We start from the raw sequence: 25,177 nt of genomic DNA on the forward strand, positions 1-25,177 counted from the left end.
TAAATGGAGACGCTCTGATATTATTGTAGATGTTTTGTTAAAACTGCAAAAATATTTATCTAAGTTAGCAGAGACGCCCGGCATAACTTAGTCGTAAAGTTCACTTAAATATGATATTTTAATTCTTGCAAATTTCGTATATATTATACAGTTACATTTTATTAATTTTTATTTATTATAAAGTTGCACTTTCAAAAATAAAAAATATATATCCATATAACTTGGGTGCATCAGCGTGAATCAAAACCGAAATTATTTATGACAACAATTCGAAGTATATAACAATTAAACGACCCGGATGTAAGCATGACACAGAAAATAACACATACGCTATCGTATTAATATATAGATTACCCCTTTATTCATTAAAAAAACAATCCACTATTTTATATAAACTTATAAAGGTTTCTTGATAAAATTTATTATAAAAAATAGATTACTGGAGTGCCATCAGCTATAAACAAACAAAAACCCACTCCATTATTCTATATATATTTGGGGGTAGATATCTCTGATAAAATATGTTATACAGCACAAATCATAGAAAATATAGTTAGACGGTGAATGATATTATGGGTGTGTTATGTCAGCCTTTTTTTTACATAGGCATCATCACTTACCAAGGCCCAGAGGCCACTCGAGGATAACAGTTAATGATTGTACAGTAGTCAATTGGACAATATAGTAATCGCTAGTAATGGAAATTTGGTACATTTGTAAACTTAAGTGGAATGGCTCATCAAGAACTTGTTTACATTGGACTTGAAGACAACCACATTGTAATCAGCTGAAAGCAGGCAAACAAGAGAGTTCCACAGGCGTGCAGTTCTAAGAAAAAGCTTTGTTCATGGAATCTACATTTAGGTTTAGGCACAGATACAAAGTGGAGGGAATTATTGATAGTGTTTTCAGCTAGACGAGTATTTGCTGTGAAAAATTGGCGATGGGGGACCATAAATTGCAGCTCAAATGAGCACTTGCCATGTAAATAATGATAAAGCAGAGAGAGACAACATCTCTTCTGTGAGAAAGAGCTTGCAGGGAAGAGAAAAGGGTATCGCCTACAAGGCTACAAAGTCTATTTTGAACCCTATCAAGGCAGGATAAGTCGTTTCTAGCAGCCCCTACCCAGATGTGACAACAGTATTCCATCCAGTAACCAGCCACCTCTATTCCCATTGTGTCACATGCTCAAGATCAAAGAAGAGAGAATCAGTAAGAACTTGGTCATTTATGGTCTTTGATGTGCTACCATAGATGGTAGTGTCATCAGCATAAATGTCTATGAATGATGTAAGGATATGATTTGGAAGATCATTAATGTAAATCAGGAAGAGAGTGTGGCCCAGGATTGACCCCTGAGGGACTCCAGCATTAATACTGTGAGCTTCTGCTTTTTGCCCATCAACCACTACTCTTATGAGCCTATCAGAAAGAAATGATTTAATAATTGAGAAGACATTTCGAGCTAGAGATCTTGAGAAGTAAATCTTTATGCCATACCCTATCAAAGGCCTCTGATATGCCAAGAGCAATTGCCCTAGAAAGGTAGCCTCCATTGAGAGATTCGCTAATCCTATGAGATATAACTGTAATGCACATATGCTGTAGATCTAGCAGAACGGAAACTATATTGTGTGTTACTAAGAAGGTTATTTTTGCTGAGGTGGTTGACCACTTTTCTATTTAACACAGATTCCAGCAAATTACTCATGACGCACAGAAGACTTAGGCGCAGAGCCTGTTCTTGGTCTTCGGGCTAGGTGCGGAAAAGGAAGTAATCAGTTCTGGTTAATGTGGGGGGAAACCCTTCATATCAAACAATTGCTAATTTTCGACTCTGCCAGAGTACTCCCTTGGGGGAGCTGATTTTTCCTCCCCACATTAAAAAACGGCCTTGTGCCTAATTTGCTCAGTGGGGAAGCAAATAAATAAACAGAAGACTTATTGACCTGTACTGAGAGGGAGATGACCGATCACCTGAATTCTGAAATACAGGGCATACTGATGAGATTTTCCAGGGTGATGGGTAGCAATTCTCCTTAAGACAACGCTTAAACAGTTTTGTAAGCATGGGCGCTAGTTCTGGTCGAAGCTTTTTGAGCACTATAATTGGAATCTCGTCAAGGCCAGTTACTTTACTGGAATCAAGATTTTTGATTAGCTTGGCAACATCATGCACAGATATTTGTCTGTCACATAGCATGTTTTCTGATGCAGAAGGAAATATTGGGGGTTGGTGACCTTGGTCGCAAAGGGTAGAATTAGTGCACAGTTCTTAGCAAAGAGTTTGGCTTTGTCTGATGCTGACAAGATTACCTCAGGTCCATTGATGACAGTTGAGATAGAGTACACGCTTCTATTCAGGATTCTACTATTTGCGAAAGCTGGTGGGAGCCAAGCCACTGTTCAGCTACTTTGGACTTGACAGTCTGAGCATACAAGTTTCTCACGTTCTTTATAACTTTTTCAGTGGTTACTGGCAGTCACGAAAGCGATTTTAATCTGAGTACATCTATTACGTTGGAATCAATGGGAAAAGTGATTAATGTATATGTTATGTTATCGTTTTTTAGAGGGTACGTATTATTTACGTGACGGCCTGTACATATATTATTAAATGTTCCTTGTAGTTGAAGACATTTATACGGAGAGAGTTGATATTCACAAGACATATACTTTGAGGAGAGGATGAAGTGGTATACATTGATACATACTGGAATGATTAAACACATTACCTTTTTTTGTTGGAATGATGAACACAGAAATACAGCATTTATAAAAAAACTAATGATAGTTTATTCTTCGACCAGTCGGAAATGATTCTGTACTTCAGGGATTCAAAGTTGTTACATGGTTCCTTCTAAGCCTCCCGCTTCCAAGAGGATGCCCTGACTCTAACTGAGAATCAGTCTGATCCTCTGTGCTTCTCTGAGTCTCTGATCTCAATCTGATTCTCTTCTCCTCTAACTAATTTCGAACCCTTTCCTATATTGAGAAATCATTTCTGCCATGACGTCACAGTTATGTCTGGCAACGTGACCACAACTCACGTGTTTCAAACATGCGTGATTTGCATGTTTTGAAACCATTTCTGACGACCAGGAAATTTCCCATTCTCTTTGTTGTTTTACAAAGGAATTTAACCTACTTGTTAATTCTCTAACTGATATTTTTATTATGCATTTTTTCTAAGAATGTGAATAGATTTTCCAGACAAATTTTATTCATAAAATATTTTAAAAGAATTAACAATTTTACTGGACATTCCATTTAAAACCTATTGTTCTTTAAAACTTATCTACAGGGTTCGATTCTCGTTTTATCTGGTATCATTTTCATTATATTTTCAAGTGTATGAAACGGTCTATGCCTACAATTAACCATTCCGTTAGGTGTGATACTATAGAGGACACAGCCTTTTTCAACATAGGATTAGTTCTGATGACCTCAGAGAAAGATTAAATAGGGAGATGTGTGCAGAAGAGTAGACTTTGGTTGTATGGCCATGTTGAAAAAAAAGATGAGGATGATTAAGTGAATAGATGTATAACAGTTGAGGCAAGTGATTCAGCTTAAAAGGGAAAGCCAAGGAAGAATTAGGAGAAAATGATAAAAAAGAACCTGAGGGAAGGAGGGATAATAAAGACTTGACCAGATATAGGTTACTTAAAAAGTTAATCTTAAAGCAATGCAATACATGTCACCATGTTAAAAGGACAATAAACTGATGATGATGATGATGATGATGATGATGATGATTGCATTTAACTTGAAACTTTTATTAAAGCCATATATGCATTTCCATAAATGCCGTGTTCTAAAGCAACTCTATAATACGCCTGGATATCTTGGGCACTGGTAGACCAAGGAAGACGACCTGTGTGTGTAAAATGTCACATAACTGCATGCAACCTGATTGATGTCAACCATTTGGATCGGATGACACAAGGAACAAGTGTGAAGCATTGCCTGACGTTGCTCACACTGAAATCTGGGACACATATTGGTTCCATTGTTTGTTGAATCAAATCCAAAGTTCATTATCTAAAGTTGCCATCTATTTCAAAAAGTTTACTTATTCAATGAATCTGACCTGGATATCTTGAGCACTAAGGCACTTGCAGCATCCTAAATGGACAAACCTGATCATTATAGTGATGATGTAGAAGCAGTAACAACAAGTTGCTCAAGTATATCAAGGCTGTGATCAGCATAAACAGTATTAGAGCCTTACAGAGATTTTATTTATTCAATAAATTTGACCGTTCTGCAAGTTATAGTGATTAGTGCTTAAGGAAAGTATGTTTGTAGGAGGAGTAACCCAGACTTACCGGAAAGTGGGACAACATTTGCCATTACACCAGGCAGAATAAATCATTCAAAAGAATAAACAAATAAAACAGCAGGGAAATCAGTTTTCAATGGGAATAAATTAAGGAGAAAAATATCCGAGTTTCAAAAGTAATTTGTAAATTTTTTTGTTTTCATTTTTTTCTTTTCCAGTCGATCTTTTAAACGTTGAACAAAAAAATAGAAAAAGACATACAAAACGTATATTTTCATATTTTAAATATGAAATCTAAATTTCATAAAAGACTAAAAAGAAAAACAACAACTTTTTATTAAAAGTAGAACAGTTTATTTGAACATTAATGAAAAAATACATAAAGATGAAAAATATTTACATTTCAGAATTTATAAAATAACAAGAATGTATTTACAAATTGATCAGTGGATGCAAAACAGAAATATTTTTTTCTGTAGATTCAACAAAGTTGAAACAGAAAATAAACGAATTGGAATCTACAGAGAATAAACCATTTTACCAATAAAAAATATTTACAATCTACACATAATTGGGTACAAAAATGTTATTTGACAGTAAAATAAACATGAAATAAAATATTTAATATTGTTTAGCCAAATGAATGGGAAAAGCAGAATTGAATATTATACAAAAATGAAATATTTCAATCCATTCTTTCCTAAGACATGACCAGAACAAATTTACATTAAAGAAAGTTTACAGACACAGAAAGGAAGAATTTAAACGTAAAATAAACACTACTCCTAATTCACCCAATAATAAAATAAAATAAAATGAAAGGTATAAAATTAATCAAATGATCTGTTTAGAAAAAAAACTAAAGACGTACAAAAATCATTGTAGATTTTTAAGGAGTGTAAAGAACTCCATGTACACGGAAACGATAAAGGCAAGTATATTCTAAACTGCCGTGGTTGCTGGAAATCCGAACTTCCACATATTGTGTTGGGTTTGCATTATTCACCTGAAATTAAATAATGAAAACTAATTTAGCATTTCACATGGGAACAATATTGAAATAAAAAGAAACTCTTTAGTGAAAATTGGTTAAAAACAAAGAAAAAAACACAGAAACATTACCTGTGTTATAAACTGCTGAATAGGTCTCCCATCATCTTTGTAAGTATAGCTGCCTAAATAGACACCTTCACGATCATCTGGACCGGATAAGCTCTTTAAGGAGAGGTGAAAAAAGATGGACCCAGTTTGAAAATCAAAAGATATTCAGTAAATATTTGCTTGTAAGAAACTTATTCATACATTTTTATTTTTGTATAAATATTGTAATATTTTTTCTAAAGATTTAGGATGTAATATTTTTTTCTTATTTTAATGACAAAATAATGTTATAAAATAACTTTCATTTTATTTTTAAGCACTTAACATAAATTAGTTACAAAATGAATATTTAATAATTTATAAAATATTCATTTTGGTGTGAAATTTTACAATTAAGAATAGGAATTAGTTTCAGTCAACTTAAAATCCTAATAAAATAACTTAACGGTTACATTTTAGTTTATTTCAAATGTAAGTTTATCGCTTTTATAGACATTTTTAAAAAATCATGAAAATCAAAGCATCTGTTGAACAGACTTTAAAAACATCCTATAGGATTTTAATTTAAAACTGTATTTTCTTATATAGCCACATCTCTTTATGTATTAGTTTATTCAATTATTAATTTACTTGTCCGGCGTCCCGTGTCACACAAAAGATGATAATCGCCAAAATTAATTAAAGAGAAACAAATTACCTCCCTTTAAAGCCGCTTTTTATCAGTTAAAAATCATTAAAACAAATTCCTCTCCAAAAATTTTTAAACAACAAAAAAATGGAACTCGTTTTCCGGTTTTAAATTGATTATTTTATTTTAAAATTAAAAAAAAAAAAAAAAAAAATCATGTTGGAAGGAGAATGTAATTTTTTTTATCATCGATCTTTTTTTTTAATTTAGATTCTAAATTATTAAAAACTTAAAAACAATTAACTACAATATGTTTTAAATTCGTCCTATGTGTTATATTTTAGTTTTTTAATTTAATTTTGTTTGTGATGTGTTTTAAAAATTTTAAAGTTTTATTTATTTGGTTTAAGCATCATAATCAGTTCTTTAAAAACAAATTCACACATTTCTAAGTTAAACATGAAGTAGAGAAGCGCATAACATTTTCATATTTTATTTTCTTGTCTGTGAGTAGAAAAGCAGATAATTTTAAGCAAACCAAGATATGTATTATTGATTCTCAAAATATTACATTTTTACCTATGTCGATAAATAAAAAATGAAACTCCATGTACATATACGGATATATTAAATATTAGAAAAACAATAAAACAGATGCACTTACATATACTGAGAAATCTTTTGGTGCACTCTTAATATGTCCAAAGGGAGATATGGATTTAGGAATATGTTCCATGCTGAAGGCAGTGATTTTAATTTCATGTGATAAGCGAATCACCAACGTTCCAGTACTGCCTTCGAAGGGCCAACATTCACCGACATGGACATCAGGCTAAATCAAGAAATAAAGAAAACATAAAATAAACACACATTTTTTTTTTTTTTTTTTTTTACAAAGGCATCACCACATTATCAAGGCCCAGAGGCCACTCAAGGATAAGGGTTAAAGAGTGTACAAGCTATTTTTCTTCTTTTTTTTTTACATAGGCATAACCACTTATCAAGGCCCAGAGACCACTCGAGGATAAGGGTTAAGAGTGTACAGTGATTAATTGGACGATTATTGTGAATATTTTGATCAATGTAAACTCTAAACTTTGGGTGAATTTTTTCAAACAGGGAAATCTTTGTTCCCAATTTTCTAAAGATGTACTTAAAGGTTATTACATCTTTATAAAATACAATAAAGAAAAATTAAGTTTTCATAAAAATAGTTTTTTTACCTGAATTACAGTCTTGAGGTCTAACATTGATAATTTGACGTCATAAATAAAATTTGATTAACAGCAAATCTATCCATAAGATCTGATTTCTGGGAAATCTGATTAAATAGACAACTACTTTGATTTTTAATGCGTTAAAGAAAAATTAAGTTTTCATAAAAGAAAGTTATTTTACCTGAATTACAGTTATGGGTGAATTGGTTTTATAATAGAGAGGAAGACCAAAGATACTGATGAGGGTAGGATACTTTGTGAAAGTCTCCGAACAACGATTAGTGATCACACTGCCACCTGAAATAATAAAGAAAAGGATTTTTTCCAAAAATACATTTAAAAAGCTTCTTTAAATATATGCAACCCATAATAAAATGTCAGCTTAAAGTGGATTATTATTTTAAATAAAAATTAACACTTGGAAAGATAAATTTGTGAGCATTGAAGAATGACAGTGCTTTGATTTTAAATTTGTTTGTCAATAATTAGTTTACTGACTATAATTACTGTATTTATGGTATTTTCTTTAGCTATAGTCGAATTATTTTATCACCCAACTTAATGACCGGTTCATAATTATCTATGGAGATAGGAAGATGGAAAACAAAAACGTACCTCCAGATTCCAAAGCAAAATCTGCCATTCCAGTTTTATCAGCATTGAACTTCATCAGAGCTTCGTCTAGCAAAGATCGTAGAAACTGGAAAATTAAAAATGAACATTGTGAAAGTTGTACGCATAATGAAGTTACATGTTTTACCGAATCGAGAGGGAGGGGTTAGTATAGTGTATGTTCATTTGTTATATATACTAGTCTAGCAAAACTGTGACAAAAAGGAAGAAATGAAGAAATACAATATTTCTTTAAGAATATGGATCAATATTTATAATTGACTTTCCAAACTAAAAATTAATTTGTTTTGTAAAAGATTAATTTTATTTTATAATTGATGATTTTTATCAATTGAATGTAAATGGGATGAAATTTGTCCATTTTTATTTCTGTATTAATGGAAGAAAAAATTGGGATTTGTTTTACGGCACATCAACTCTTTTAGAGTAATTTTGTGTGGCACAATGTATTTATAATCATTTGATAAATTCTAAAAAGTTATTTAATTGAATCTTTGGTTTTACATATAATTGCTGGGAATTATTTGTTCTTGTTCAGGTCATTTAGTATTTGTAAAATATTATTGTATAATAAAAATATATAAATGAAAGAGCATAAACATATGTACTAATTGTCCCTAGCCGGAGTTGCCTGTGAGTCATATTACTTACGTCTTTGGTTTCCTTTTCCTTTAACAACAGAGCTTCCTTTATCAAGGATCGTACAAACTGGAAAATAAGAATTTACCATTACAATATCAATCAAACTTGGTATCTTTAATCCTGTAGGTTGAGTTTCCAGTGTTTTAGTGAAAACAAAACAAGATTAAACTAATGAATACTGTCCATTGAATATAAATATATGTGCTCTTGTATAAATAAATGAGCACTCTCGTTATTTCTTCTACTACATAAAATTACACGCACACATATGTTATGCTGCCTTTATATTTTTGTAGATTCTAATATTTGTGCGGTTTATATCATTAATCAAATGATTTACTAAGTCTATGGGGCTGTGAATAAATAAAGAATACAACAAAGTGAAAACTGACACTCTTACAATATTTGAACTTGTGGCTCACCTGTACAAATGCACAAGAACAATTTTCAGTAAGTTTTTCATACACATAAAAATAATTCTAGAAGCATATGTAGATAACAAAGAAGTTATATATATATATATATATATATACATATAAATATATATGTAAGTGTGTGTGTGTGTGTGTGTGTGTGTGTTTTATCTTGCCGTTGACGTCATGCGTCGCACAAAGCCGAGCAAATGCTGAGTTATGTCTGGTTCATTAAATGCACAAGTACCAAGAAGTTATATATATATATATATACACACACACATATATATATATATATATATATATATATATGTGTGTGCGTGTGGATAAATTATATGTATTAAAATTTATTAAATCCTTAAATCCTAAATTATCTTAGAAAGAATTTAAATGAAATAATTGGTTGCAAATCCAATTTTACAAGTTTCAAATTCACATGAATTGACATAAAAAAATGTCACACAAACACAGTATCTGCCCTATATTGCCCCCCCCCACATCAGTCCCGATATACAACATTTTAAATCAATTCATAGCAACTGTTTTTTTGCATTCTTACCATTCTTACCTTTTCAACATAAAAATGAGAGAAAATTAAACTAAATCGAATACTGATGAAAGTTTACCTTTGCCAGATTAGCAGAAATTTCTATTTTGACATCAGAACGAATGTGAGTGAATCCAGCAAGAAAATCAGAATGAAGAGAATTTTGAAGAGATTTTTTGATTGTCATTTCATATTTGTTCTCACAACTTATTGAACTTTGGCTGCAAAAGAAAAATTATTAAAGTTGAACTTAATCGTTGTAAAAAAAAAAGTGGAATTTTTATTCTTGGAAAATGATACAAATGATAACATAGTTTATTTTAAAGGAAATATAGTTGGGAAATCAAGAAACAATTTATTTTGGTTCATCAACTCATTTGTGATGTACTTGCATTAAAAAATTTAGTATTTATGTTAGAAGCTTTTCAGTTAAAAAAATGAAAGATGCTTTTCCAGAATCGCCATCATATGAAAATAAAACAAAAATAAATCTGTATGAATGTACCCGAGATAGAAAGGAAATATTGTTCACAAAAAAAATCATGTAAATTGATCACAAAGTTTTATTTTTCATTAAAAAAAATAAATTCAGTGGCTAAACTACGAGCATCGATCCGAGTTTGAAGGAATAAAGGAGATAAGTCTAAATAATTCAAACTATTCTGGGAAGTAAATTTCAATTCATTTATGCACCAGTAAAATAAACACATCAGTATTAAACATACTTTATATGCAGAGAGAATGTAGAAGGTACATCAGAAAATTCTTGAAAAAAAATGTGAAAAATCAAACTTACCTGTTTAATGATTTTCCTAAATTTGTATTCAAAGACTGAAAAAAAATTAAAATTATAAATCGGTGAATTTGTGTGTTTACTAAGAAAATAGAAAGAAATAAAAACAAAATGGAGAAAAAGGGGAAGAGCAAATGCAGTGTCGGGGGTAGGGGGTGCGAATAGAAACAGAATTGGAAGTTCTTACCTCAGATTTTCCTGGGTATTGCGACATATTTGATAGGCCAGCTGCAAAAGAGAGAAACAAAAATAACAAGATGGATAAAAACATATACTTAATCCTCTTCTTCATAAAAATGAAATTATAGCAAAGGTAGCAGTTCACCCAAAACTGGAGGTAATTCACCCATAACCAGAGTTAGATAACCTATAACTTGAGGTAATTAACCTATAACTGGAGGTAGTTCACATATAACCTCCTGTGCAACATTTTCATTTGCTACTAAGATCTAAAAGTGCATCTCACAATTGTATATAATGCCAAAAATTAAAGGGTTTTATGATGAAAAATTCCTGCAGCAAATGAAAAAGTACAAAGCTAAAAATATGCTAATCATCCAAATAGATAAATATTTCAACAGATTTGCTAAATTTTGATTCTTGTTTTTTAATTTACAATTACGTTATTCCGATTATTCTCACTATGTTCATCTTTGCTCCAAGCATAATTTTTATAATAACTCAATAGATGTCAAAACGTGTCATAAGAAAAAAAAAAGCAATACTTACAAATGATCCACAATCCAGTGAGCAGCAGCAAAATAAAAATGGGTAGACGACGGGTAAGTCGACCAGAAGTAACACTGTCAACAAGATGAGAGACATGATTAAAAGTGGAAAGCAGACGTTTATATTATTTAACATTGATTTATATATACAGAGTGACTCCCAAAAAAACAAACGCTAAATGGAAGCCATCTAGAACATATGTTGTAGAACGGAGAAAAAAAGGCCAAAGACCCTAGTGTTTTGATGTGATGTTTTGAATATAATACACTAGTTATGACCAAAGTTTCATTTCATTCGGACAAAACAGTAAGAAACGAGGCCTTATTAGAGTTGGGGCCCGTTTTTGGGGTGAGGACACCCTATATATATATATATATATATATATATATATATATATATATATATATATATATATATATATATACTATCTAGCATTACACCTAGCATTGCCCGGTTATAAAATATATTTTAATAAAATGATATTCTTTAGACGCAAAATTGACAGAGTAGTTTGTTACAGATCATTCGACAGACAGACAAAATCACATTTATAATAAGTAGCAGGACCTCTGGAAATTCCACAGCAGACTTTTTCATATATAATATATTGATGTTGGCATTTTGTGGATGTTCAGCATAAATGAAGCCGCCCTGGTATTATTGTAGCTTTTGTGTTAAAACTGCAAAAGTATTTATCTAAGCTAGCAGTGTGTGTGTGTGTGTGTGTGTGTGTGTGTGTGAGACTAACTTGTGTTCTTTCAGCTATAATCGAAACTAAAACCAAAACTTACTAAGAATTCTTCATAAAATTATTTATTACAAGTGATGGAAAGTTATAACATTTAAACAACAATTATTCCGAAGAAAAAAGTTGTAAGCGTGACAAAGGAAATAACACACACGCAATCATATTAATATATAGATGAATCTTAACCAAAAGCCGCGAACGTTTTCGTTTTAACACACTGTACACTTGTTTTTAGCACACAAATACGATAATTTATCATGAAAATGGTAAAATTCAAACTGTGTATTACCTGTTTCGAACGAAAGAAAGTATTTATCCTTAGAGTTTAGAAAGGAAATAAAGAAACGGAAAAATGTTATGTCGATTTTTAAACATTTAATAAAACAAAACCTGTTTAGTGTTTATACTTACATTAAAGTTATGTTTGTGCAGAAACGTTTTGCACCTGCCATAAAGCCTTCTTTGGATATGGGGGTTGTCCTCACATTTCTGCAAGGTCTGTTTTCTGAAGTTGCAAATTTGTAGAAAAACAATTTTATATGTTGTTTTAATAAGTCAAATTAGATATTAAATTATTTTTTGTGATTTTATAAAACAGTATTTTGTAAAATAACTGCATAAGAAAGAAAGATTAAATGTTGTTTAAAGATTTTTTGATACATCTAAGAATATTTCGTATTTTTAATTGCCAATATTTTTCATTCTATGACCCTAAAGTATTTTGTTAGTGTCTAAATAGAAATACAATATAAATTGCTGACTTTTTCAAACACTTACCAATTATGTTAAATCTATCTGCATTGTCCATGAGATAATCACCAATTAATTCCAAGTTAGCTGCAGCATACGCCATCCTCTGAGCCATAAAGCTTTCTTTGGAGCAGGGGATGCTCCTTACATTTCTAAAAGTTCTGTTTTCTGAAGAGATTCAAAAATATAAACATTTCAGTTCAAAATAAATTTATTCTTTGTTTATAGAGTCTGAAATCTACAGGACTGGAAGAAATGTCAATCTAATACAATCTAATATCGCTTTTGTTAGAAATAAATTTTTGAATAATGCTGTGTAATACTGCCAAAACATAGAAAACAAGCTAATTTTTTTTAGAAATTATTAATCTTATAATCAAACTAATTAAAGAATTAAAGTTTTCGAATGAGTAATATCACTTTTGGTTAAGCATTTAAAATTGTGTCCAGAGCAGAATGCGGGAAAAAAAATTGTATAGACATTAAAATTGTTTCATGTTGTTTTTATTAAATATTAATAAAAAGGAAATCATTTTGAGTTAAAATCTATTTAGCATTACGCATGTAACTTGAGAAAAACATGCTTGAAATGTGTCACCATTATGGCGAATCGAATTAAATTCACTAGCAATTTTGTTTTGATTTTGCTTTAACGCTTATCCTCTAATAAACTACCATTTTTTATGTTAAGTTTTATTTTTATTTAATCAACACAAATTACTGAAGATTTTTATTATTATTTCAATTATCATTCCTAGTAGCAGTAGTAGTAGTAGTTATAGTAGTAATATTTGTAGTAGTGTTTATGTTTATTTAAGAAACACTTATTAAAAAAATCTATTGTTTTCATATAATGTTTTGTATTTGTTACTTGTTAACAGGAATCAACTCTTTGCAGCAAAGATTTACCTGAATAAACAATCCTTTGTCTTCGAGGTCTTAACCAATAGGAATGAGGCATTGTTTGGTCTTGATCCCTAAAAACTGAAAAATAAGGAGAAAGAAACTACATTATTAAAAGAAAAGCAAAATCTATATATATATATAAAGTTGATTTTTTTATCGATCTGACATTGATATTAAAAGCCTACTTTTTCTATTTAAAAAATTATTAAAACAAACTTCTTAATATACTCAGTCATCTATTTTTTAAGGTATGCAAACTTTATTTTCGACCTGAACACAAGAGAAACACATCAGCGTTTCTAGAAAAACAAGTAACAATCTTACAGTCAGACAACAGAAACCATTTCTTCAGAATGCTGTTATCATAGGATTCTGCTAAAGTGCCCTTCATATTTATTTTCATAAACAATCTTTAGAGCAGTGATTTTAATTGGAGGGGGGTAGTACAAGGCTTTTGGTTGTAGTGATGAGGGAAATTTACAAAAAAATAAAAAATAGGATCAAGGGCCACAAAAAATACAGTGTGCATCACTTAATGTTACTAAATGGTAGTGATGGGACATTCCAATATTTTTTTCTGATACCATCACCGATTCTGATACAATTACCGATTCCGATTCTGTATTAATCTCTAAATATTTAACTATAGAGTTGCTATTTATCCTGATTACCATAAAAACACATGTTAAATATGCAGATATCTTCTCGGACATAAAATTACACTTGTGGGAATGATCTATAAATTTTAGTTTAAACAAAATAAAAACAAAATTAAAAGAATCGTTTTTGGAGTTGGAAAATAGGTACAAAATGTTTCAAACGAGATATCAATTCCGATACCCCAAAAAGTTCCAATTTTCTGATTCCTGGTTTCGATTCATCGTTCCAACACTACTAAATGGTTATGTTGGGTTTTCCCTCTGCTAGCGTTTGTGCTAAATGCTATTGTGTAACTATTACTTATTATTGTAAATATGGATGCATCTCGTGAGTCAAAAATTTTTGGAAGAGGGGAGGGGAATATCTTTCTGACACATAATGAATAGGTTCATGGGCTACAAACTCCAAGAAAATTCAACTGGACAATTCTGCCTTTTTGGTGTCGGAGGTAAAAACATGCAATCATGCAGGTTAACAAATTGCTGCAATCAATGAGGCGGACTTCATGCATATAAGACAACTTTAGTGAGCTCTATGCACAAACAAACTATGTATAAAAATATCAACTCTCGATAGGATCTTGTGGTCAACATGTTTGTGTTTTTTTACTATTTTTTACTCTTTTTTACATTTTGAATTTTTATAATTTGAAAATATAAAATGTTTTTATTTTAATAAACAATCAATAGTAAAATCTAAAAATAAAAACAAATAATATCTGTAAGTTGCGTAAATACAAGAAATATGCATAAGAATTTTAGTGAATTATTTATTTCAATAAAGTTTTGAACTTTATTTTAATTCATTACATTTTTTATTATTAAATATTTAAAAGAAATTATTAAGCGATTTTTGTTATAAATTATGATTATTCATATTTACTATTTTATCAGATAATTGAATGCTTGTGCAAGATAATAAAATATGAAAATGCATTTTAAATAAAATCACTATTATGTAATTACGTGTCATGTTGAAATTAGAAAAAATTCACCTCCAAAAATGTTTGTTATTCCAGATCCACCATTTTCTAATTTGATCACTAACATATCTAAAAAAAAAAAATCGTATCTCCAAATCATTATTCTCATTTGAATTAAAAGACACAGAGTTAATCCATTCAAAGGTCACAAGCTAAAATTATACTTAAATTACACTAAAAAATCACTAAACAAAGATAAATACAACACTAATGACACGGAAATTGATATATTATAATAAATATTAATAAAAACAATAACAAGATAGAGTAGTACTCACCACCTTGGTGAGTGCCAGTGTTAGAGATGTACGCAAGGAGATAGGGAGAAAAGCAAGGCTACCACGCACAAACACACACACAGACACACACACACACACACACACACACACACACACACACAATATGGCAACTAAAAAGGGCCAAGATTATACACAAATAAAAACTAAGATAGATGCAATCCTCTACGCTAGGTATGCCCAAACATGGAGTACTGTTACTACATCATGGCAGGAGCTTCTCAGCATGCCCTATCCAGCCTGATAGAGTTCAAAACTGTCTTTGAAACCTAGTAGGTGATGCCATTTTCTTTTCCTTGCAGCCTCTTTCACACAGAAGAGATGTTGCAAGCATGTCTCTGCCCTACTATTATTTTCATGGCAAGTGCTCGTCAGAACTCCAATCAATGGTCCCCTACAACCTTTATATACAATATCCCTTATATAGTGTTATAGCAGCAAAAACCCTCAAGAAGTATTTTCTTCTGCGAATTGATGCTAAGCGATTCAGCTACAACTGATCAATCTCTCTTCTTTCTGTCCCCTAGACGCAATAGCTTATCAACTCAAGAGGAAAAGTAGATAGAAATAGAGTGAGAGAGAAGTTCATAAGAACTCTCCCATTTTGTTTTCATGGCTGGGCAGCGCCAGATAATTATTTTTGTGTCAAATAAAATACACTTTAAATGCAGAAAAAAAGATCCTTACCTGTAGATCCTTATTTACTGTCTCTGTATGATCACAGGATGTGACACAAGGTCGTCAAGAAGATATTCAGCTTCAGAAAAAGGGTTACTTATCGATCTATATCTATCAATATGTCACTAAAACTTTGTTTGACGTTGCTGACCTGTTATCGTGCAAAATGAAGAATGAGTGGTAATTGTTAAAAGCTTTTCCTTTTTATAAAGAATGGTAGTTGCCAAAATTCTTTTATGACGTCATAGAAAGATTTTAAGAGATTTTAATATAAAGATGATTTCTATTGAAATAAAGGGTAAGGAAAAATCCTTTATGACGTCACAAAAGGATAACGTTCTCCATTTAGATAGACATGTAAGAAAATCTTTTATGACGTCACAAAACGATATTGTAATCTACTAAAACAGCTGATAGATACCCCATGACACAAAAGGTCAAAGGTCGTTTGAATTATTATATATGTGTGTATAATAATGTCAGCTCCTTTAAGTACTCGGTTCTTATTGTTGAGCACTCTAAAGTTGAAATGAAATTTGGTCACTTAAGCTCGCATGCACAGATGATGATGTTATAACCATTAGATCACTCTGAACGGTTATTTCAACATTTAAAAATAAATGTTTTCATTTCAATGATATTTCTTATGGTTGCAGTTGGGGTTAGTTCCTTGCTAATAGAGTCAGACATGTCTTCGTGGCTGGGTTCAAATCTCTTGCCTAGCAGTAACTATGTCACCCTGCACTAATGATTGCCAAAAGGTTGAAACACCCGTGTCTGTGGGTATTTTAAAATTATTGTAGTAATAATAATAATAATAATAATAATAATATATACTATAATTTTCTCTGGTTGAGCATATTGGGAGGTGATATACAAATTAACATTAGCGTATGAAGTGATGCTCTTTGTGTTTACAAATTGAGCTTAGGTATTTGGACAATGTCAAAACATTTTTAATTAACTGCCTGCATAGCAGCAGTCAAATAGTGCAATTGTTAGAAGTTTCGACTCTCATATGGGCGGTTGGGTTTCGATTCTAGCTCGAGGTAGTTGCTTGTCTAGCTGCGAAATAATGCTGTACGTGGATGACTAATATATATATATATATATATATATATAAAGACAAATTAATTGCTAAAAACAATTTTATATTAGAGTTTTAGTAAGCAAATAAAATAAAAATATAGAATTGCTATAGAATTGTTAGTTAACATAAAAATCAAAACTTTTAAAATTACAATGTACGAAAAAGTGCAGTTTTCAAAGTTGAATTTTTATGCTATTTTTGCTAGTTATTTCCTCTGAATAAAAACATTTTTGAAAATCCATAGAATAAGAAAAATATTTCATAATGTTCTTGCTTTTCAAACTTTTAATAAATTAATAAAAAATGTATTTAAAAAATTTTTCATTTAATTATTCTTATATTAATGCTCTTATTGTTAATAGCGTTAAACAATAAATTTGTCGCCCTAAAGAAAATAACAATACAGATTTATTTTACAACTTTTTATTGAAACTTGTGTGCTGGCACCGAGTCCTGTTGCCACACCCAGAGTCTGCCAGTACACTTTGGTGTTGACTTTCACACCGATTTCGAATATGTGTCGTGACATGATGCGGCCCTCACTTGAAACCACACCAAAGAGCATAACCATGGGCAAAAACTTCATTGAGCTTTGCCGGAAACTTTGTTGAGCTTTAAAATTGAACCCTGCGGATTTGAATTTTAAGGGTGCTGGCAATAAAACTTTGATCGTTTAAGAACATGAGTTGTAGAGCGGTGCATCTCCGATCTTTCTCGTTTAACATTGTGTCACTCTCATATATGATACAAGGCTCCAATCGCTCTATAATAATATCATTCGTATAAATTAATCATATATTTATATATATGTAAAAGTAAACAGTAATTATTCTTTATGCCCATATACACTAGTGTTTCATGATTATGCAATCATCAGTGTAGGAGGGGAACAATTCCTGACGGTCATGCACTTCGAAACCAACCGCAAAACCACCTGTTGATTAATTTGCTAAGCCTTTAACCAATCAATTGCAATGGTAACGATGAAAATTAAGAACTTTATATGCCAAATTCGTGTGAATACATTATACAATCTAGAGTGTTCAAACGATTAGAAGTCGTGAACATTGCTTCAACACTAGTTGATTGCTTTTTAGTTTTATAGTGCAGACAGTTCCCATTCTTCGGTTTTATTAAATGGGCTTGATAATTATAATTTAACAATTCTTATTCTTTATACCTACAGAAACTAATGTTCCATGCTTATGCAATTATCAGTGTAAAAGAAGACACTTCCTTCCAGTCATGAGATTCGGTCATCTCTCTCTTTAGTCTGTTTATTATACAAACATTATTGCTACATATTTTCCCTCACAAAAATCCGGACATCTCTCTCTCTCTCTCTCTCTCTCTCTCTCTCTCTATCTATCTATCTATCTATATATATATATATATATATATATATATATATATATATATATATATATATATATATATATATAGTCTGTTTATTATACAAACAGTATTGTTTACATATGTGCTACATATTTTCCTCCTCAAAAAAATCTTTAAAAACAAAAAAAACAGTAACCACATAGAAGTATGAAAAATTTCCTCTGCAAAAAAATTTTAAAGGCAAGAAAAACAGTAACCACATAAAAGTATAATAAAATTTCCTCCTCCAAAATAATTTTTAAAACAAAAAAAACAGTAAAAACAAAAAAGTATAAAAAAATTTCCTCCACAAAAAAATGTTAAAAACAAAAAAAACAAACAGTAACCACATAAAAGTATAATAAAATTTCCTCAACAAAAAAATGAATAACAACATAAGTAAACTAGAAAAAAATATTTTTCTTACAATTCACTTAAAGAAAAATGTTTGACAATTTTCTTGAAAAAAAAATAAAAAGTAATTATGGTAGGTTGTTATCGTATTTTATTATATTGCTTTTTGTTTATTTCTCTAATAAATGTTGTTACGTTTCCTAGATTTTTTTTTAGATTTGATTGGCGGCGCTAGGCATATTTTTGGTAGCTCTTTTGTATTATTTCCAGGTTTGTGATGGCGGTTTTTCTTTTGGTTCTTGATTTTTTTTATGTTTATATGTTTGGATTCTGGCAACTCATCAGATGTTGATTGGTGCACACAATAGTTGATGTTGTCTGGACAGCTAAAACTACAGCTTTCTATACATTACTTGTTTTATTTTTTATTATTTTAATTCAATTAGGTCGAAGAGATTAAGTGGCCTACTCTTAGGGCTTGCACTTGATTTCCCTATGAGTTAACTTTATATTGAAGAGCTCTCATTGTTTTACAATTTTTTATTATTTTGTTTTTACTGGAGGTGAGACATGCTACCGCATGCCAAGCATTCGCCTGCTATTTCAGACACTCCAACTGAGATATATTTTAAAGATTTTAACCATCCCTTTAAGTGTAATTGTTTCTATCTCTTTTGCACTTGGTTCACCGGGTATCTTTACAATATTTACACACTCCATTATATTGCATTGTATAATAGCCATCTCTCCACAGAATCTTATGAATACATTTGTGAATACTTGCCATGCTATTGGTTGGCTGATTCTGTACATATTCTCAGCCATTTTTTCTCTTATCTTAACATGTTCAATTGTTTTCCTCTATGTATGTATATATTTGTATTGGTCCTGCTCTTTCAGGATTTTGATGTTAGTATCTTGATCAAGCTCTATGTTTTCTGTTTGGATCTGCTTCCCGGCTCTGAAGAAGCATTTGTCACATTTATTCAGGTCAAACCTGTACGACCTGCAACGGTTCACTTAAGTCAGTATCTGAGCTGGCATACTGCTTGAGGTCATCTATAAAAAGCAAGTGGTTGATTCTTTTGTTTGAATCTTATTCGTGGACCTGGCTCAAGTTGTAGTCACCCAATCTTTTACTCAGTAGTTTACTTAGAGGATTTATCATCAGTGGAAGTCGTTTCAAATTTCTAGCTGCCCTCCTAACCTAAGGGATCTATGGAGACCGAAACTTCTTTAAAATTTAAAAGTTTGTTGAAATTTACATTATGTATAAAATTCTTTGGGGAAAATAATGCAAATGGCCAGGAATCTATACTTTACTAAATATGTGCTGCCTACCTTTTAGTGATTCGTGAGGGGGAAAAACCCTTAAAATTCAAAGACGTACATCCGATTTCAATGAAATTTAAACCATATATACAAGGGTCATTGTAAAAGTAGGGCCTCTTATGTTTTATCTCATAAATTTAAACGTTTGAGGAGCTATGAAAACCAGAATTGTACCATTAAAATGAGCTTTTTTTGTGCTTTTTTTTCTACATTATCATCACCATTCTCAATGCCCTTTTGCTAGCCTTTTATAATGTCTCAATGGTAAAAGTTCCGAACATGCTTGGTCACTTACATAACTGTCGCCACTCTTAAATCGACGAACCCATCTCCAACTGTTAACATCAACTGCATCGATTTCATAAAAGTTCAACAGGCGCTGTTGAATGTTGATCAGTTCAATTTTTTTGCATGGATAAATTTAATGATACATCATTGATTTTGACCCACGTTTATGACAGGGATTGTTTTGCTTAGAGTCTCACATTGTCAATATCTGCAACAGAGAGATGAAACTTTCAGGTCATGAATTGAAAAATAGGAGGAATTTTCTTTCTGCATATCCCTCGTTTAAGATATTAATTCAAAGAATTTTCCAACATTACATTTTTCCGACTATATTGAGAATCAAAATGGGAAGCAGTAAAACCAAAGGCAGTAAAATATTATGAAAATGGTGAAAATTGACATGGAATTCAATCCCAAACAATGTTAGGTCCTCCTGCTAGTTAATTAAAAAAATCGTGCTGCTTGAAAAAGCAGTTTCGGAATTTTTAATGTTTGAAAAATAAAATCTTCAATTTAAAAAAAAGTATTTTAATTCTCTTGATTTCCTCAACCGTTACTTCATTTTACTTTTTTTCTTATTTTTATACGGTCGAATTTTTTAAAGACAAGTATAATCACCCCAAATATAACAAGAATTACTAGTGAGTATAAGTAATCTATATATCTATGAAAGTGTAAATGTTTATTTGTCTGTCTGTCTGTCTGTCTGTCTGTCCGTGTACATTTCCATATCAAATAACTTTGTCAATTTTCGGTCTACAGACTCGAGATTTGACATAAGGGGTATTGAGATTTAGGAAAATCTTTTTAATCAGTTTTCGGCCAGAAAGTTGTCTGTTAAAGGGTCAAAGCTCAACGATTTGACCTTTGAGAACTTTACCAAACTCCTCCGCCAATTTTGAGGCTTAATACTTGAAATTTTAGATGTAGGTTACTTGGACTCTACCAAACACCGCCGCTAATTTTGGATCTAAACACTTGAAATTTTACATGTAGATTACATGGACATGCGTCAAGCATTTTAATATAATTTGAGCCCAAAACAATAAATGCGAAGGGGTAAAATTTGGGGTCAAATTTAAAAAAAAATTTGACATCTGCGGTAATTACCAACTTTTCTCTATGGTAGTTAAGGAAGCCTATTATATAGAAAGGCATTACTGTACATATTCACACTTTTTAATATATACATATGCACATAAAGTTATGAACAGTACATAGGGCCTGAGCAAAGCCGGGCAGAAGTGAAAATGTGTGTGTGTGTGTGTGTGTGTGTGTATGTACATTTCAACGATTAGACCTTTGAAAACTCTACCAAACTCCTCCACTAATTTTGGGTCTTGAACATGGATCACACTTCTTTATTTGATTTGAGCCCAAGAAATAATTGTTAAAGAATGAGAATTGGGGTCAAATTTTAAACAAATGTGATCTCTGCGATCACTACCAAATTACTTAGCCAATTTCTGGTCATTTGAAATTTCACATAAAGGGTATTCAGAGATAGGGAAAACTTTTTATTGGTGTGGGTTGAAAATTTGAGTTGCCAAAGGGTCAAACTTTAAAAGATGTGACATTTGCGGTGTCTAACAAACTATTCAGACAATTTTTGGTTTAAACATTTAAAATTTATGCATAACTGGTATTCAGACATGCGGCAATTTTGAGTCTACAGGCATAAAATTTTAAATGTAGGTAACTTGGACATTGGTAAAAATGGTCAAAATTGGTGTGCAATTATAAAACAATTGGCCCTTGCAGTCTCTACAAAATTACTCAGGCAATTTTTGGTCTCAATATTTGAAATCTTACATAAAGTGTATTCACATGTAGGGAAAGTTATGAACAGTGCATAGGGCCCGAGCAAGGCTGGGCTGAACAGTTAGTATGTCTATAAAATTGAAAATGTGTGTGTGTGTGTGTGTACATTTCCCTACCAAACAACTCTGTCAATTTTCGGTTTACAGTATCGACATTTGACATATGGTGTATTGAGATTTAGGAAAAATTGGGTCAAAGTTAAAAAAAACTTACCTCTTACCCAATTTTGGGTTTAAACATTTAAAATTTTACATAAAGTTTATTCAAACACAGTGCAAGTTTTTTAATCAGTTTCTTGCCAGAAATTTGGGTACCAAGGCGTCAAAGTTAAAAAAGGTTTACCATTTGCGGTCTATAGCAAAATATTCATCAAATTTGGGGTCTAAACATTTGAAATTTGAAAAAAGTGTATTCAGACTTGTGGCAAGCATTTTAATCAGTTTTGGAGCAAAAATGTGGCTGCCAAGAGATCAAAGTTGAAAAAGTTGACCTTAGCAGACTCTACCAAACTCCTCGGACAATTTTGGGTCTAAACACTTGAAATTTTACATGTAGGTTACCTGGACACGTTTAATTACATTTGAGCCCAAAACAATAAATGTTAAGGGGTCATAATTGGAGTCAAATTTTTTTACAAAATTGACCTCTGCAGTGTTCACCAAATTACTAAGCCAATTTTTAGTCTAAAAATTTGAAATTTTACATAAAGTGTATTCAGACATAGGGTAAGCTTTTTAATCGGTTATTGGCCGAAAATTTGGCTGCCAACAGGTCAAAGCTGACTCTTCCGCAATTCTGGGTCTAAACACTTAAGCTAAACTGCTTATGTTAGAATAAAAGTATCCAAACTAACATGAGAAAAAATTATGAGAATTAATAAAGAAGACAAAAATTTTATAATTAAAAAAGTAAATGTTCAAATTTCAATAAAAATGATTCTCTGAGAAGCAATACATGAAAAATGTTTTTTTTTTTTTAAATGCTTAACAAGATCAGATTAAAACTTAATCCCTTTATTTGCATGTGGAAAATGGCAAGAGTACATGTTTTTTTTAAAACAGTAAGCCACGAAGAGAAATTAATAAAAATTGACGGGTCGTTCTAGAAAATCAATTATAAAAGTGATATTCTCCTAAAGGGTCATGGTTCAATCCTCAGTGTGGGCCACTGAAAAATACAATTGTGAATTACTTAAGACCTCTATATAGTCACGGCTGACGGAACAGAACCTGCTTCCCTGATAAATAAAGTGTTTCATTTGAAATTTTGTCCAAATTCTTCAGTTCGACAAAGACATTCACAAGTTTGACAAGATACACCTGAAGAAGGTCGGAGGTTACATTAACTGAAACGTTGTGAAAATCACACTCAAGATAAAACCAGTAGTCCAATGAATCGAAATAATATGATTAATAAAAATTGTTTGAACAGAGTTTGAATAAATAATTTAGAGTTTACCCTGAATGTAAAGCATGATAAATTTTATTCTATTAATATGCAACTAGCAGGACGAGTGGACATTCCACAGGGGCCTACTACATATGTAATATATCGATGTTGGCATTCTGTAGATGTTCGCCGTAAATGGAGACGCTCTGATATTATTGTAGATGTTTCGTTAAAACTGCAAAAATATTTATCTAAGCTAGCAGAGACGCCCGGCGTAACCCAGTCGTAAAGTTTGTCTTACATATGATATTTTAATTCTTGCAAATTTTTTTATATATTATAGAGTTACATTTTATTGATTTTTATTTATTATAAAGTTGTGCTTTGAAAAATAAAAAATATATATCCATATAACTTGGGTGCATCAGCTTGAATGGAAACCAAAACTTATGAAGAATTCTTGATAAAATTATTTATGACAACAAATCAAAGTACATAACAATTAAACGACCCGGATGTAAACGTGACACAGAAAATGACACATACGCTATCGTATTAATATATAGATTACTTCTTTATTCCTTAAAAAAAACACTCCACTATTTTATATAAACTTATAAAGGTTTCTTGATAAAATTTATTATAAAAAATTGATTACTGGAGTGCCATCAGCTATAAACAAAAAAAAACCCACTCCATTATTCTATATATATTTGGGGGTAGATATCTCTGATAAAATGTTATACAGCACAAATCATACCAAAAAATATTTTAACTCACACTTCAATGATTCCAATCTATTTATGAAAGAGAGGTGTAATTTAATTTTTTGTTGTACCTGTAAGCATTGGTATCACAAGAAGTGCAATGGAATTATTGGTAGGTTGAGAGAGAAAAAACAATTTGCTTGCAAGAAGTATACAACCATGAAGACGGATGAGAAGTCAGATGTGGAGAAAATATATTTAGATGGTGAATGATATGATGGGAGTGTTATGTCAGCCTTTTTTTTACATAAGCATCACCACTTATCAAGGCCCAGAGGCCACTCGAGGATACCAGTTAACGATTGTACAATAGTCAATTGGACAATATAGTAATTGTTAGTAATGGAAATTCGGAACATTTGTAAACTTAAGTTGAACGGCTCATCAAGAACTTGTTTACATTGGACTTGAAGACAACCACATTGTAATCAGCTGAAAGCAGGCAAACAGAAGACAGTTCCACAGGCGTGCAGGTCTAAGAAAAAGCTTTCTTTATGGAATCTACATTTAGGTTTAGGCACAGATACAAAGTGGAGGGAATTATTGATAGTGTTTCAGCTAGACGAGTGTTTGTTGTGAAAGTTTGGCGATGGGGGACTATAAATTACAGCTCAAACGAGCACTTGCCATGAAAATAATGATAAAGCAGAGACAGACTTGCAACATCTCTTTTCTGAGAAAAAGCTTGCAGGAAAGGGATGCGCGATTTGCATGTTTTGAAACCATTTCTGACGACCAGGAAATTTCCCAT

At 31.3% G+C, this 25,177-nt stretch overlaps 1 protein-coding gene across 2 annotated transcripts in view; it reads right to left on the minus strand.

Annotated features, from left to right (window-relative positions):
• The window catches only part of LOC145252403 (klaroid protein-like), a 32,129-nt gene extending 15,964 nt beyond the window's left edge, over positions 1–16,165 (minus strand). The window contains exons 1-14 of one of the 2 annotated variants that reach the window (XM_080111793.1): positions 16,021–16,165; positions 13,399–13,473; positions 12,517–12,657; positions 12,151–12,244; positions 10,992–11,065; positions 10,450–10,490; positions 10,266–10,300; positions 9,549–9,690; positions 8,519–8,575; positions 7,850–7,934; positions 7,416–7,531; positions 6,682–6,849; positions 5,411–5,503; positions 5,012–5,294 (exon numbers count right to left, since the gene is read on the minus strand). In XM_080111793.1, coding sequence (XP_079967919.1) covers positions 5,178–5,294; positions 5,411–5,503; positions 6,682–6,849; positions 7,416–7,531; positions 7,850–7,934; positions 8,519–8,575; positions 9,549–9,690; positions 10,266–10,300; positions 10,450–10,490; positions 10,992–11,065; positions 12,151–12,244; positions 12,517–12,657; positions 13,399–13,450 — 1,215 coding nt within the window. In that variant the 5' untranslated portion in view covers positions 13,451–13,473; positions 16,021–16,165 and the 3' untranslated portion in view covers positions 5,012–5,177. Of the gene's footprint in view, positions 1–5,011; positions 5,295–5,410; positions 5,504–6,681; positions 6,850–7,415; positions 7,532–7,849; positions 7,935–8,518; positions 8,576–9,548; positions 9,691–10,265; positions 10,301–10,449; positions 10,491–10,991; positions 11,066–12,150; positions 12,245–12,516; positions 12,658–13,398; positions 13,474–16,020 lie in introns of those variants that run through there. The other variant, XM_080111794.1, reaches the window with a different exon arrangement.
• Between the last annotated feature and the right edge of the window lie 9,012 nt (positions 16,166–25,177).

Source organism: Euprymna scolopes, chromosome 29 (genome assembly GCF_053919585.1).
Source record: "Euprymna scolopes isolate OS-2025 chromosome 29, ASM5391958v1, whole genome shotgun sequence".
Lineage (NCBI taxonomy): Eukaryota > Metazoa > Mollusca > Cephalopoda > Sepiida > Sepiolidae > Euprymna > Euprymna scolopes.